This window comes from Oncorhynchus gorbuscha, linkage group LG08 (assembly GCF_021184085.1).
Source record: "Oncorhynchus gorbuscha isolate QuinsamMale2020 ecotype Even-year linkage group LG08, OgorEven_v1.0, whole genome shotgun sequence".
In the NCBI taxonomy this organism is placed as follows: Eukaryota; Metazoa; Chordata; class Actinopteri; order Salmoniformes; family Salmonidae; genus Oncorhynchus; species Oncorhynchus gorbuscha.
In genome coordinates this window covers 75,733,653-75,747,589 of record NC_060180.1, presented here as the reverse complement: position 1 = coordinate 75,747,589, position 13,937 = coordinate 75,733,653, and the positions used below count along the sequence as shown (strand labels likewise).

The 13,937-nt window shown below is 41.3% G+C and overlaps 1 protein-coding gene across 2 annotated transcripts; it reads left to right on the top strand.

The window, feature by feature from the left end:
* The first annotated feature begins 1,146 nt into the window (after nt 1–1,146).
* Nucleotides 1,147–13,605, top strand: rab31 (RAB31, member RAS oncogene family). Of its 2 annotated transcripts, XR_006840051.1 has the most exons (8): nt 1,147–1,534; nt 5,523–5,602; nt 6,717–6,798; nt 8,556–8,627; nt 9,576–9,682; nt 10,933–11,042; nt 11,799–12,217; nt 12,269–13,605. XR_006840051.1 is itself a non-coding variant. In XM_046360593.1 (7 exons), exons 1-7 carry the CDS (start codon nt 1,499–1,501, stop codon nt 11,894–11,896), a joined length of 585 nt encoding a protein of 194 aa, XP_046216549.1. In that variant the 5' UTR covers nt 1,147–1,498; the 3' UTR covers nt 11,897–13,605. The 2 variants fall into 2 exon arrangements, 1 of the variants encoding a protein (XP_046216549.1); XM_046360593.1 differs by having other exon boundaries at nt 11,799–13,605.
* Nucleotides 13,606–13,937: the final 332 nt, after the last annotated feature.

Sequence of the window (13,937 nt, the reverse complement as noted above, 5' to 3'; positions counted from 1 at the left end):
ATGTGAATTAAACCGAAATCATAGTCTAATATTCTTGCCAGCAGCAGACCACCCTGCATCCCACTGCTGGCTTGAAGCTAAGCAGTGTTGGTCCTGGTCAGTTCCTGGATGGGAGACCAGATGCTGCTGGAAGTGGTGTTGGAGGGCCAGTAGGAGGCACTCTTTCCTCTGGTCTAAAAACATATTCCAATGCCCCAGGGCAGTGATTGGGGACACTCCCCTGTGTAGGGTGCCATTCTTCGGATGGGACGTTAAACGGGTGTCCTGACTCTCTGAGGTCATTAAAGATCTCATGGCACTTATAGTAAGAGTAGAGGTGTTAACCCCGGTGTCCTGGCTAAATTCCCAATCTGGCCCTCAAACCATCACGGCCAATAATCCCCAGTTTACAATTGGCTCGTTCATCCCCCTCCTCTCCCCTGTAACTATACCCCAGGTCGTTGCTGTAAATGAGAATGTGTTCTCAGTCAACTTACCTGGTAAAATAATGGAAAATTAAATAGTCTTCTATTCTACAGTTCTATTCTAGCATTCTACAGCATTCTATGAGCAAAACTGTTAGGATTTGAAATGAGACTTAAATGTTATTGTTAATTAATGAATGTGCCACTATTTAAATGGATTTGCTGTATAACATGAGATTATTTTCATATTGTCAAAAAAAAGAGGCTTTCGTAGTTTCCTGTGATGACTGTGAAAAACAAACTGTCAAACGGAATAATATTGTTTCCTTATTTGGTCGTCTCTTAACAAATACGAGTAAAAACCTCCCACAAAATATGGTATCTTCTCAAACAATCAATCAATCAAAATGTATTTCCATCTCTTTTATGTGTCAGTGATTTACAGTGCTTGACCTTGAGTGGCAATTAGCAAGTTGGCATCACCATAAGACAAATGTTTCCATTATATTCTCCACTGCTTGTCCTCTACTGAGTTGAAAGTTAATAAATTATTTGTTATCTTGTACTACACTTTCTTTCTGTCCCATCCGGGTCTTTTTTTCCCCTAGTCAGTTTCTCTCTTCCTCTTTGAACATAAAAGTAACAGAAGGGGTGACGGCCGTCACGTGACAGTGAGCGTTTCGGGTTGCTCCAACTGTTTTCCGTTATGTTTCGGGACGATGGTCATCATGGTGCGTTCAAGACAACTGGGAACTCGGGGAGTGGCGAATAAACGAAGTCAAATTATGACGTCGGTGATCTTCAAGTCGGAAAAAGTCGAAGCTCTAGAAAAGATCCCCGAGCTTCCGAGTTGGATGACAGTTCAAATCGATTTTTTTTTTCTCCCAGTCGGAGAAAGTTTTCTTGAACGCACTGAAGTCGGAAGTCTGAGATTTCCAAATTCCTAGTTGTTATGAACGCGGCATTAGTCTTGTCTAGGGGCTGGGTTTCTGTATTTTATCTAAAGAAAAAATCCGTTGAACGCAAATATGGAGAGATAAAGACATTGAAAAGAAACGGAAGAAGTATGCCTATATTACCATAAGATTTTTAAAATGGCAATACGGGAACTAAAAGTGTGTCTTCTTGGGGTAAGTGAAATAAGTTATTGTTTGGCGATTGTCTTTGGAAATTCTTTGTCTGCGGTCCGTCTGAATATTTTTAGACTGAGAACGCGGCCGTTTGAAATCTTTTCTGTCTGGTATAATTTGACATCGCATAAGAACCGTTCCGTTTCTATCTTATTATCTTATCGAAGAACCGTTGCACACTAAGAGACATTTACTTAAGGAAAAGATGTGGAGACGAAGCCACATAAACATAATCATAAACTTTCCCCGGCCAGTTATAGACCTGTACAATCCCGTGTGTAATCTGTGTAATCTGTCAATTTTGTGTTGTTGTTTATTATACTGCTGCATGGTTTGTGTTGTTGTCCTTGTCAATTGAGTTATTTCCCTTACCTTGCATTTTTTTGTGTTTTTTTTTTGCAATGGCTTTTCTGACTGTTAAATAGCAGCCATTACGTCACCATCCGGCTGGAGTTGTTACAAGTAGCCTGACCATTAGATTCTTCATGACACCGCTGAGAAGACAGCAAGAATTAGATCGTGACCTCGGCGATTTATTTCAAAATAATAGTCCCGCAATGAAGATGTTAAAAAAAAAAATCATGCAAATGATCGAAATACGTAAACATTTTATTAGGAAATGTTTGCAGACGTAACAATATTAAATATTTAACAATATTAAGAAAGACAAAATCGTTAATAGCATTAACAGCAGAATGAATATTATAGTATTAACAATACTGTAATGAATCAGAAGGGAGCGTGTCTCGGACCCACGACCTTCGAGCCCGCAGTCCGGCGCGCGCTATCGACTGTGCCGCAAAAGCATGCTGGTTCGGCAGTCGATTTCCACATTTATAAACCCAGGGTTGTTACAATACTGTTAACAACATTAAAGGGTAATGATTACTAGATTAGTTATCATGGCAACAGCAGTAATTGAAATATCAAAACACAATTTATAATGCTACTGTTAATAATAATAACAATAACAATATTCATAATTATATTCTCATTATAATAATACACTTTAGAAAACACATTTAAATCCCATTGTTACTGAGCCCATTCATATTGCACAACCGTTCAGAAAACAATTGTGTGTCCAATCAGCTTGAATGCAGTATGTTTTTCATATTGGACCGTACACAATTTCCTGTACATTGTGTCGCTGTAAAAGGTGGCTCCGTTTTACTCAGGAGCACTTCTACTTTGCAAGGTCATGATTGCTATTCTTTGTGGCCCTTTCAAGAGTTTTACACCCATGCGTCAATTTAAGTAACATAGTAAAAAAATAAATATTATAATCTCAACAAATTCTGCCAGTTTCAACTCGAGGTTTCACGTTTCAAGTTTCGAGACATTAGATCTAGTTGATAAGTTTCAAGGAGCAGTGGTGAAGCGGTGTTTCCCGGAACGTACGGTCAGATGACCACGAGAACGGAATCTTGGTAGAGGTGAGTGCCGACAGGGGGGAAGGCCGGGGTGCTGTAACCCCAGATAAAGTGACGATAAAAGTTGGCGAAACCCCAGGAAGCATTGCAGCTGCACCCTGGACGTAGGGCCAATCCACCACCGCTCTCACCTTCTTGGGATCCATCTGGACACTCCCAGCAGAGAAGCCCAGAAAAGTTTCAGTTTCAACTCTTTTTGGATGGGCAGCATCTCAATCCATCCGCCTCGGGGCCTTTCCGCATCTGAGGTGGAAGGTGGCCAAGCTACTGCGGTGTTTGATTGGTCTTCTCATGAAAACGTCTGTTAGCGCCCGATTGGGTTTTAGCCAACAAAACGAATACGATCCCACTGTGGAAAAGGGGAACACGATGGTGACTTGTCTGAAGGTACAAATGAATAGAAGTATGGAGGGTCGTTTTACGCCAACAAAAATGTGTCCAAAAAAACTAATATTTCCTGAGGTATGCTCCTGGCTCCTGGCTCCTGGCTCCTGGCTCCTGGCTCCTGGCTCCTGCACAGTCATGTGAAATCAATGGATTAGGGATTATTATTAATATTTGATCAAATAATACAAAAAAAATACAAACAAATTGATACCTAAAGGGGTCTTAAAATTCTAAATCAAATAGCTAAATGATCCATGGTATGACAGACCATTAAGACACATACAGCGAATACAATGGGTGTAAATTTTACAGTGAAAGGATCGCTTACGAGCCTTTTCATAACGATGCAGAGTTAAAATCAATTATAATAGACAGTGGAGCAGGGAGGACCAGTACCAGATCAATGTGGAGCTATATGTTTTAGGTTATTATCCTGCTGAAAGTTGAATTCATCTGCCAGTGTCTGATGGAAAGCAGACTGAAACATGTTTTCCTCTAGCATTTTGCCTGTGCTTAGCTCCATTCTGTTTCTTTTTTGTCCTGACAATCTCCCCAGTACTTAACAATTACAAGCATACCCATAACATGATGCAGCCACCAGTGTGCTTGAAAATATGTAGATATGTACTCGTATTGTATTGTATTTGCCCCAAACATAACACTTTGTATTCAGGACAAAAAGCTAATTGCTTTGCCACATTTTGTTGCAGTATTACTTTTATGCCTTGTTGCAAACAGGATGCGCGTTTTTGAATATTTTTCTTCTGTACAGGCTTCCTTCTTAACTTATTACATAACTTGTTAAGCACATTTTTACTCCTGAACTTATTTAAGCTTGCCATAACAAAGAGGTCGAATACTTATTGACACAAGACATTTCAGCTTTTCATGTTTTATTCATTTGTAAAACTTTCTAAAAACATTATTCCACTTTGACATTATGGGGGTATTGTGATGTCATTATGGGGTTATTGTGATGTCATTATGGGGTTATTGTGATGTCATTATGGATTTATTGTGATGTCATTATGGGGTTATTGTGATGTCATTATGGGTTTATTGTGATGTCATTATGGGTTTATTGTGATGTCATTATGGGGTTATTGTGATGCCATTATGGGGTTATTGTGATGTCATTATGGGTTTATTGTGATGTCATTATGTGTTTATTGTGATGTCATTATGGGTTTATTGTGATGTCATTATGGGTTTATTGTGATGTCATTATGGGGTTATTGTGATGTCATTATGGGGTTATTGTGATGTCATTATGGGGTTATTGTGATGTCATTATGTGTTTATTGTGATGTCATTATGGGGTTATTGTGATGTCATTATGGGGTTATTGTGATGTCATTATGGGGTTATTGTGATGTCATTATGTGTTTATTGTGATGTCATTATGGGGTTATTGTGATGTCATTATGGGTTTATTGTGATGTCATTATGGGGTTATTGTGATTAGGCCGGTGAATATTCAGACTGGAACAACATAATGTGGGAAAAAAGTCAAGGGGTTTGAATCCTTTCTGAAGACTCTGTATGTCTAATAGGAAAAAGTGTACTGCATTTAAGCTGCTTGGCCACTCTCTTTAAGGGCCGCAGAATGAGCAGCGACGCTGCTGGGGGTTTCAACTTTGTGGAAACTAGAAGTGTTCCTGAGTAGAATGGAACCCCCCTTTTTACTGCAACACAACGTACAGGCAATTAAGTACAGTTCAATAAATTATAGGAGTACACAAAAAATACATTGTTGACCATTTAGGCTTGAAAGATATAATAAATATATCACATAATATCTTTTAATTATTCTTTGTATGATAATTAGTATAAAATATATAGATAATTGTGTACATTTCCCATCATTTTTGCCCTAATTAGTCATTGACAAAGTATACAGGACAGACTCTTGTTCTGAAGGATTCCAAAAATCCATGACCAGGAAGTGCTTAGTTATTCTTGCCTGCTTCACAATGGTCTAGATGACGACACCAACAAAACATTGTGTTCTTGGTTTGCAAAACAAGCAACACAGGCTACTAGGATGGTTTTGGCAATAACATACTGAATCTTCTCAAGCAGTTTTCTAATCAATTTTTTTTGTTGTCTTTTGTAGACAGACAGAGCAACCCTTTACATTGCATTTCACCAACTTCATTCTTTTGCAGGATACTGGAGTGGGCAAGTCTAGTATTGTATGTCGTTTTGTACAAGACCATTTCGACCACAACATTAGTCCAACTATAGGGTAAGTTGTCAGAGCATTAATACCTTCTTCTACGCAATAGGTAGGACAGCTTTCAGCCTTTTCAGGTGTCCATCGAAAATAAGACTCCAACCCAAGTTCTCTGTTTTCCTTTTCCAAGGAGGAAAATGAGATTAGTAAAATATGTGTTGGGATTTAGAATCTAGAACAGGGGTGGATAACTGGCGGTGCGCGGGCCACAGTGAGTCTAAAACAGGGATGGATAACTGGCGGTGCACGGGCCACAGTGAGTCTAAAACAGGGATGGATAACTGGCGGTGCACGGGCCACAGTGAGTCTAAAACAGGGATGGATAACTGGCGGTGCACGGGCCACAGTGAATCTAGAACAGGGGTGGATAACTGGCGGTGCGCGGGACACAGTGAATCTAGAACAGGGGTGGATAACTGGCGGTGCACGGGCCACAGTGAATCTAGAACAGGGGTGGATAACTGGCGGTGCGCGGGACACAGTGAATCTAGAACAGGGATGGATAACTGGCGGTGCGCGGGCCACAGTGAATCTAAAACAGGGATGGATAACTGGCGGTGCACAGGCCACAGTGAATCTAGAACAGGGATGGATAACTGGCGGTGCGCGGGCCACAGTGAATCCAAAACAGGGATGGATAACTGGTGGTGCGCGGGCCACAGTGAATCTAAAACAGGGGTGGGTTAACTGGTGGTACATGGGCCACAGTGAATCTAGAACAGGGGTGGATAACTGGCGGTGCGCGGGCCACAGTGAATCTAAAACAGGGATGGATAACTGGCGGTGCACGGGACACATGGCTCCCTTTTTTGTCGGCCTGAGGACCAATTTCCACAAAGTGCAGAATTGCAGGAAATACATTTTTAAAACGTAAATGTTTTCTCTTCACTGTCAAGGGGTGTGGGGTGTGTGGGGGGGCGCTAAAATGTTTATCTCGCAGGGAGGGGGCACTGTGTCCATTCATGATGAGTTCTATTTGTTTTGTGTGGCCCCCACCGCCCTATCAAAGTTACCCATCGTTGCTCTAAAACAGGAAACATTTAGTTATTGTATTTCCTTCTGTCATTCACAGTTGTATAATGGAGAGACCAACTGCTAGGCCTAACGTTCTGTGTGTTACTTGCAGGGCATCGTTTTTAACCAAGACGGTCCCGTGTGGACACGAACTACACAAGTTCCTCATCTGGGACACAGCGGGACAGGAAAGGGTGGGTTAGGTACCTCGTCTTCGCTCATCCGCTATATGTTTTCAACTGCTCATCCCCCTTCGTCTGATCATCAGTTGTTTCTGTCTTCGCTCATCCCCTATATGTTTTCAACTGCTCATCCCCCTTCGTCTGATCATCAGTTGTTTCTGTCTTCGCTCATCCCCTATATGTTTTCAACTGCTCATCCCCCTTCGTCTGATCATCAGTTGTTTCTGTCTTCGCTCATCCCCTATATGTTTTCAACTGCTCATCCCCCTTCGTCTGATCATCAGTTGTTTCTGTCGTCGCTCATCCTTCTTCTGTTTCATATCTCATATCTCTGCTGGCTACACTGAGACACCCGATCACAGGACACTCTAATAAATGGATCACTAGTCACTCTTAAACAATGCCACTTTAATAATGTCTTCATGTCTTATATTACTCCTATCGCCTGTATTGTATATACTGTATTTTATACCATCTACTGCACCTTGCAGTCTGCCTCTCGGGCATCGCTCATCCATATACTCATATGTACATATTCTCATTCACCCCTTTGGATGTGTGTGTATCAGGTAGTTGTTGGGAAATTGTTAGATTGCTTGTTAGATATTACTGCACTGTCAGAACTAGAAGCGCAAGCATTTTGCTACACTCGCATTAACATCTGCTAACCATGTGTATCATCTGCTAACCATGTGTATCATCTGCTAACCATGTGTATCATCTGCTAACCATGTGTATCATCTGCTAACCATGTGTATCATCTGCTAACCATGTGTATGTGACCAATAACAATGTGATTTGATTTGGTTTTGCCAGCTTGAGCTAAACTCATTTCGGGGAGAGATTTTATACAAATCTGCCCACGTTGTTTATGTTTCATTAAAACAAATGTCCTACAGTAGCTTTACTGCTTGCCAGGAGGTAAACGTGTGGTTTCAGGGGTCAGTGGACAGAGTTGGCATGGCAACCCTTTTCCCTGTTTACTTCTTGGTTCCAAAGTATGTATCATGATGCGTCCTTTCGAAGGGATCATGTGATTGGTTATTTTCTGAGACACACTGATAGATCAGGGTTCGAGGTTCGTAGCACTGTTGTGGTTTGATGACTCACAAGGGTGGGGTGTAAAATGGAAGTGTGTGTGTGTGTGTGTGTGTGTGTGTGTGTGTGTGTGTGTGTGTGTGTGTGTGTGTGTGTGTGTGTGTGTGTGTGTGTGTGTGTGTGTGTGTGTGTGTGTGTGTGTGTGTGTGTGTGTGTGTGTGTGTGTGTGTGTGTGTGTGTGTGTGTGTGTGTGTGTAAATAAAAAAATGTGTTGGCTGGCCATTATGCTGACTGGGCAGGAGTGGGTTGGTTAGATAGAGAGACAGAGAGAGACAGAGAGAGAGACAGAGAGAGACAGAGAGAGAGAGGGAGAGAAATACTGGACAGGAGTGGGATAGATAGATAGATAGATAGATAGATAGATAGATAGATAGATAGATAGATAGATAGATAGATAGATAGATAGATAGATAGATAGATAGATAGATAGATAGATAGATAGATAGATAGATAGATAGATAGATAGATAGATAGATAGATAGATAGATAGATAGATAGATAGATAGATAGATAGATAGATAGATAGATAGATACTGGGCAGGAGTGTGTTATAACACGATAATATCGGCCAATGAACCACAACAGTTACCATTATTTGCGCTTTTGTGCAGATAGGAATTAACACTGTTGATCTACTACCCACTGTAACTCAATGTGTCGTTGTGTTCCAGTTCCACTCGCTGGCCCCCATGTACTACCGAGGCTCTGCCGCAGCTGTCATTGTCTATGACATCACCAAACTGGTAAGGAACTCACAGGACTCACAGACATTATAACCTGGTCCCAGTTCCATTCTATTTCTGCTGTCTTGCCAACTCCTATATACATTGTCATGCCAAACTGATCTGAGACCAGGGCTCCTATTCATAAAGCTTCTCGTGGGTATCAGTGCTGACACTGCCTTTTTAGGTGATTATTAATCAGTTTAGATGGGCAAGGAAGACCTGATCCTAGTTCAGCCCAGAGCTGTGGATAATGAAGACCTGATCTTAGATCAGCCCAGAGCTGTGGATAATGAAGACCTGGTCCTAGATCAGCACTGAGCTGATTAAGACCTGATCCTAATCCGCCCAGAGCTTTAGATGGGCAGGCTGTGGAATACCTGATCCTAGATCAGCCCATAATGAGCCTGATCCTAGATCAGATGTGGATAATGAAGACCTGATCCTAGATCAGCCCAGAGCTGTGGATAATGAAGACCTGATCCTAGATCAGTCCAGAGCTGTGGATAATGAAGACCTGATCCTAGATCAGTACAGAGCTGTGGATAATGAAGACCTGATCCTAGATCAGCACAACTACTCAGAAATGCTTTATGAATACAGGCCCAGGCTAGAGAAATGAGGCTTTGTATAAAAAGCCAGGTTTTACCCATCAGCCCTGGAGTAAAGTGTAACCTGTCTCTGTCTGTCTGTCTGTCTGTCTGTCTGTCTGTCTGTCTGTCTGTCTGTCTGTCTGTCTGTCTGTCTGTCTGTCTGTCTGTCTGTCTGTCTGTCTGTCTGTCTGTCTGTCTGTCTGTCTGTCTGTCTGTCTGTCTGTCTGCCTGTCTGCCTGCCTGTCTGTCTGTCTGCCTGCCTGCCTGTCTGTCTGCCTGCCTGCCTGTCTGTCTGTCTGTCTGTCCTGTCTGTCTGTCTGTCTGTCTGTCTGTCTGTCTGTCTGTCTGTCTGCCTGTCTGCCTGTCTGTCTGCCAGGACTCTTTCCAGACACTGAAGAAATGGGTGAAGGAGCTGAAAGAACATGGTCCGGAGGACATCGTTGTGGCCATCGCAGGGAATAAAAACGACTTGGGGGACATCCGGTATCAATTATTATTATTTATTTTATTTTTTATTTTATTGTTCCGGTCAACATCATAAATAGATTGTACATTTTGAAACAGGATACAGGAAACAGGAAACAACCAAGAAACAGCAAGACAATAGAATGAAAGTAAACAAGTACACTCTAACAATGAGAATTTTACATTCACTTTTAGTTGTCTGCTATTAATGTTTCCCCTACTGATTTGTTCTTGTTATTGACACCTCTCAGGGGGCTGTATAAGCAATATTAGGGAGAAGAGATAGAAGAAAAAAAATAGGTCTCATATCGTGTAGAAATCCTCTCCCAAAATATAGCACTCATTTCCTCCAGTGGTAAGACATCTCACACTACCACTGATTTATGGTTGGGTGGTTTTTACCCAGTTAATGCATTTGCGGGGCACAAAGAGGGGGGGGTTGCTGAAACAATAGCAATGTGTCCCCATAATAAAAAAAGAGCTGATATTGGCCTTATACCTTTCTGATACCGGAGTTGGAAAACGCTGTCAGAAACGCCAGGTAGAAAGACCCTGTTAATTAATACATTGAGTCAGAGCAGAGGAGGAATCCTTTCTACCAAAGGGGTTTGCAAATATCTCTCCACATCTTAAAAAGCTGAGAAAAACAATCCAGAAAATCACATTGTAGGATTTTTAATGAATTTATTTTCAAATTATGGTGGAAAATATATAAATAATTATTTAATAAAAAAATGTACAATGTGATTTTCTGGATTGTTTTTCTCATTTTGTCTGTCATAGTTGAAGTGTACCTATTATGAAAATTACAGGCCTCTCTCATATTTTTAAGTGGGAGAACTTGCACAATTGGTGGCTGACTAAATACTTTTTTGCCCCACTGTACATCTGTAGATGACGTAGTGCCAGACCTTCTACATTAATATGGTAGCTGCAGTTTACTCACTTTCAGCCTTCCTCGTTTTCTGTGTAATATAAAAGTCTGATAGATGGTTATTTGAGTTCATTGGAAGTATTTCTTATGTATTAGTACTTCACCGCCGTACAGCTCTCTACTGCGTTTTACCACCCGTGTGATGTGCTACCTGCTTCTCTGACTAGGAAGTGGTCATTCTGAATTCCCAGAACACAGGAAATAGAACTTACTGACTGAGCACCTTTTTGTTTAGTTAACAACCTGGAAGACTTTTCAGTGTAACATCGCCACCATGTTTAAAGGCCTGTTGACGAGTCAACCCCAGTACTAATTGTAGTGTCTCGTTTAACAGGGAAGTTCCTATGAAAGAAGCTAAGGACTTTGCTGAGTCCATCGCAGCTATTTTCATGGAGACCAGCGCCAGAAACGCTGTCAATGTGGAGGAGCTCTTTCAGAAGATCAGTAAGTGTTTCCATCCAACCACCACATCACATACGGTTTGTTTACCTTTCTTTATTATCAGGGTTCAAATGTTTTGAATTGAAGTCATTTTCATTCAGGAAGTCAAATTAAGTGAAAATGAGAAGTTATTTATTTCAAAAGATGTTTTATTTTATAAATCAAATCACTTCCTGAATTGATCACAGCCCTTGTTGTTATGCATCCCTACGCGCTCTCTATTCAAAGTTATTTGTTTTTGTTCACTGTTAAAGCGTAGTGAATATTTTTTGATATCTCTGTTTGTTTTAGACATAAGTTACCATCATAACATCCTGTGAAAGTGTCTCTTAGGGAGGAAGTTACCATCACAACATCCTGTGAAAGTGTCTCTTAGGGAGGAAGTTACCATCACAACATCCTGTGAAAGTGTCTCTTAGGGAGGAAGTTACCATCACAACATCCTGTGAAACCTTCTAAAACAGAATAGCACCATTCAGCACAGTGTCTCTTAGGGAGGAAGTTACCATCACAACATCCTGTGAAACCTTCTAAGACAGAATAGCACCATTCAGCATAGTGTCTCTTAGGGAGGAAGTTACCATCACAACATCCTGTGAAACCTAAGACAGTAATCAGGATGCTTCTCAAATGGCACTCCATTATAGTGCACTACTTTGGACTTTTTATATATAGGGAAAGGGTGCCATTTGAGAAGCAATCCCAGTGTAATATTTTTCATCTCTCTTACGTAATGATTCGTGTTGTGTTGTGTTTCAGGTAAACAGATTCCGCCCCTGGAGAATCCAGACTTAGACAGTAACGAGTCCTTCAAGATAATCCGGCAGCCTCCTCCCTCTAACAAACGCTGCTGCTAGTAAGACCCCTTTCTGAGTCCCGAATAGACCCCTACCATCCTACCCCCTACCCCCTACCACCCTACGCCCTAGGTATTTCATGTTGATCTCAAGGGGATTGGACTGGTGTAGTAATGGTCGAATATGTTGGTAACTCTACCTGTCTTATCTCAAGGAAAGGTGGCGATATTATCGTGTTAACCACATTGTTTACACCTATCCTATATTTTCAGATCGCTAGGAAGTTGCTAGGCCCTAGGGGGTAAGGGGCAATGGGGTCGGTTTGGAATTCAGCATCCGATTGCCAGTGAGATTATCACAGTCTTTGTTTCCATGGATCAGGTCTACACATCCATCCATTGTTTCCATTCCAAACACAGTTCCATGGATCAGGTCTACACATCCATGCATTGTTTCCATTCCAAACACAGTTCCATGGATCAGGTCTACACATCCATCCATTGTTTCCATTCCAAACACAGTTCCATGGATCAGGTCTACACATCCATGCATCTTGACACACGGGTCACAATGTAGCGTTGGTGTACGCAACAGCCTGTATAGTTCAGCATCCGATTGCCCCTTTCAATGTAGCGTTGGTGTACGCAACAGCCTGTATAGTTCAGCATACGATTGCCCCTTTCAATGTAGCGTTGGTGTACGCAACAGCCTGTATAGTTCAGCATCCGATTGCCCCTTTCGATGTAGCGTTGGTGTACGCAACAGCCTGTATAGTTCAGCATCCGATTGCCCCTTTCGACAGTCCACAATGCATATACAGTACATGGGTCTCACGGAGAGAGGACAACATAGCTTTGGTTTTGTGGTCGATCAGAACCTCTCTCCCCTATAGGGAACAGAGTGTCCCAAGTCCAGAAACCGCCCCTATAACCCATATAAAGCCATATTCTACCTATTCTACCTACCAGATATATCCAGAATGCATCACAACCGAGCCGCGATTGGGAGTCCCACAGGGCGGGGCACAATTGGCCCAGCGTCGTCCGGGTTTGGCCCGGTGTTAGGCCCGTCATTGTAAATAAGAATTTTGTTTTCTTAACTGACTTGCCTAGGTAAATAAAGGTTACATTTCAAATATACTCCTGTGCCTTGGTACGGTGTGCTGTAGGTGTCATTTCTGGATATAGAGAGGAACCAGTGTTTTTTCTTTAGATGTAAAACATGTTAATAAAATGAAGGAATAGTATATGGTACATAGTGGGCTATGTTTTTAGTTCATATACAGCAGCACAGAACAAACACACAATTTCATCCTTTTAGAAATAGAATTTAAAAAATAAGAAAATCTAAATTTTAAATTGAGAATATATATATTTTTTTCATTTAACCTTTATTTAACTAGGCAAGTCAGTTAAGTAAAAAAAAATATTATGTACAATGACGGCCTACCGGGAAATTCAAAAATAGGTTAATTAAAATAACCTGTGACTTGAGAGTACTTTCTGAATACGATTCTGATATTCGATATAGAGCTTATGAATTCTCATTCCCGAACAACAGATGTGTTGATCCATTGATTGTATTGATTAACCGTTGTTCCAGTATTACAATGATAGAAGTTAATATCCATTTATTGCATGAATTTGGTCTCGCCGACTGTCGTTGTCTTCCCCCCCTCCCCCATTGAACGCTTGTAAATTCAGGAGAGAGAGAAAAAAAAGAAAAGTCCCTTTTTCAGGACCCTGTCTTTCAAAGATAATTCGTAAAAATCCAAATAACTTCACAGATCTTCATCGTAAAGGGTTTAAACACTGTTTCCCAATGCTTGTTCAATGAACCATAAACAATTAGTGAACATGCACCTGTGGAACGGTCGTTAAGACACGAACAGCTTACAGACAGTAGGCAATTAAGGTCACAGTTATGAAAACTTAGGACACTAAAGAGGCCTTTCTACTGACTCTGGAAAGCACCAAAAGAAAGATGCATAAGGTCCCTGCTCATCTGCGTGAACGTGCCTTAGGCATGCTGCAAGGAGGCATGATGACTGCAGATGTGGCCAGGGCAATAAATTACCATTTCTGTACTGTGAGACGCCTAA

Excerpts from the sequence above, each read along its gene's own strand:
- rab31 (XM_046360593.1), top strand. The coding sequence starts at position 1,499 with ATGGCAATACGGGAACTAAAAGTGTGTCTTCTTGGG. Across the intron at positions 1,535-5,522 it reads TAAAAGTGTGTCTTCTTGGG|GATACTGGAGTGGGCAAGTC; the intron begins GTAAGTGAAATA and ends ATTCTTTTGCAG. Across the intron at positions 8,628-9,575 it reads TCTATGACATCACCAAACTG|GACTCTTTCCAGACACTGAA; the intron begins GTAAGGAACTCA and ends TCTGTCTGCCAG.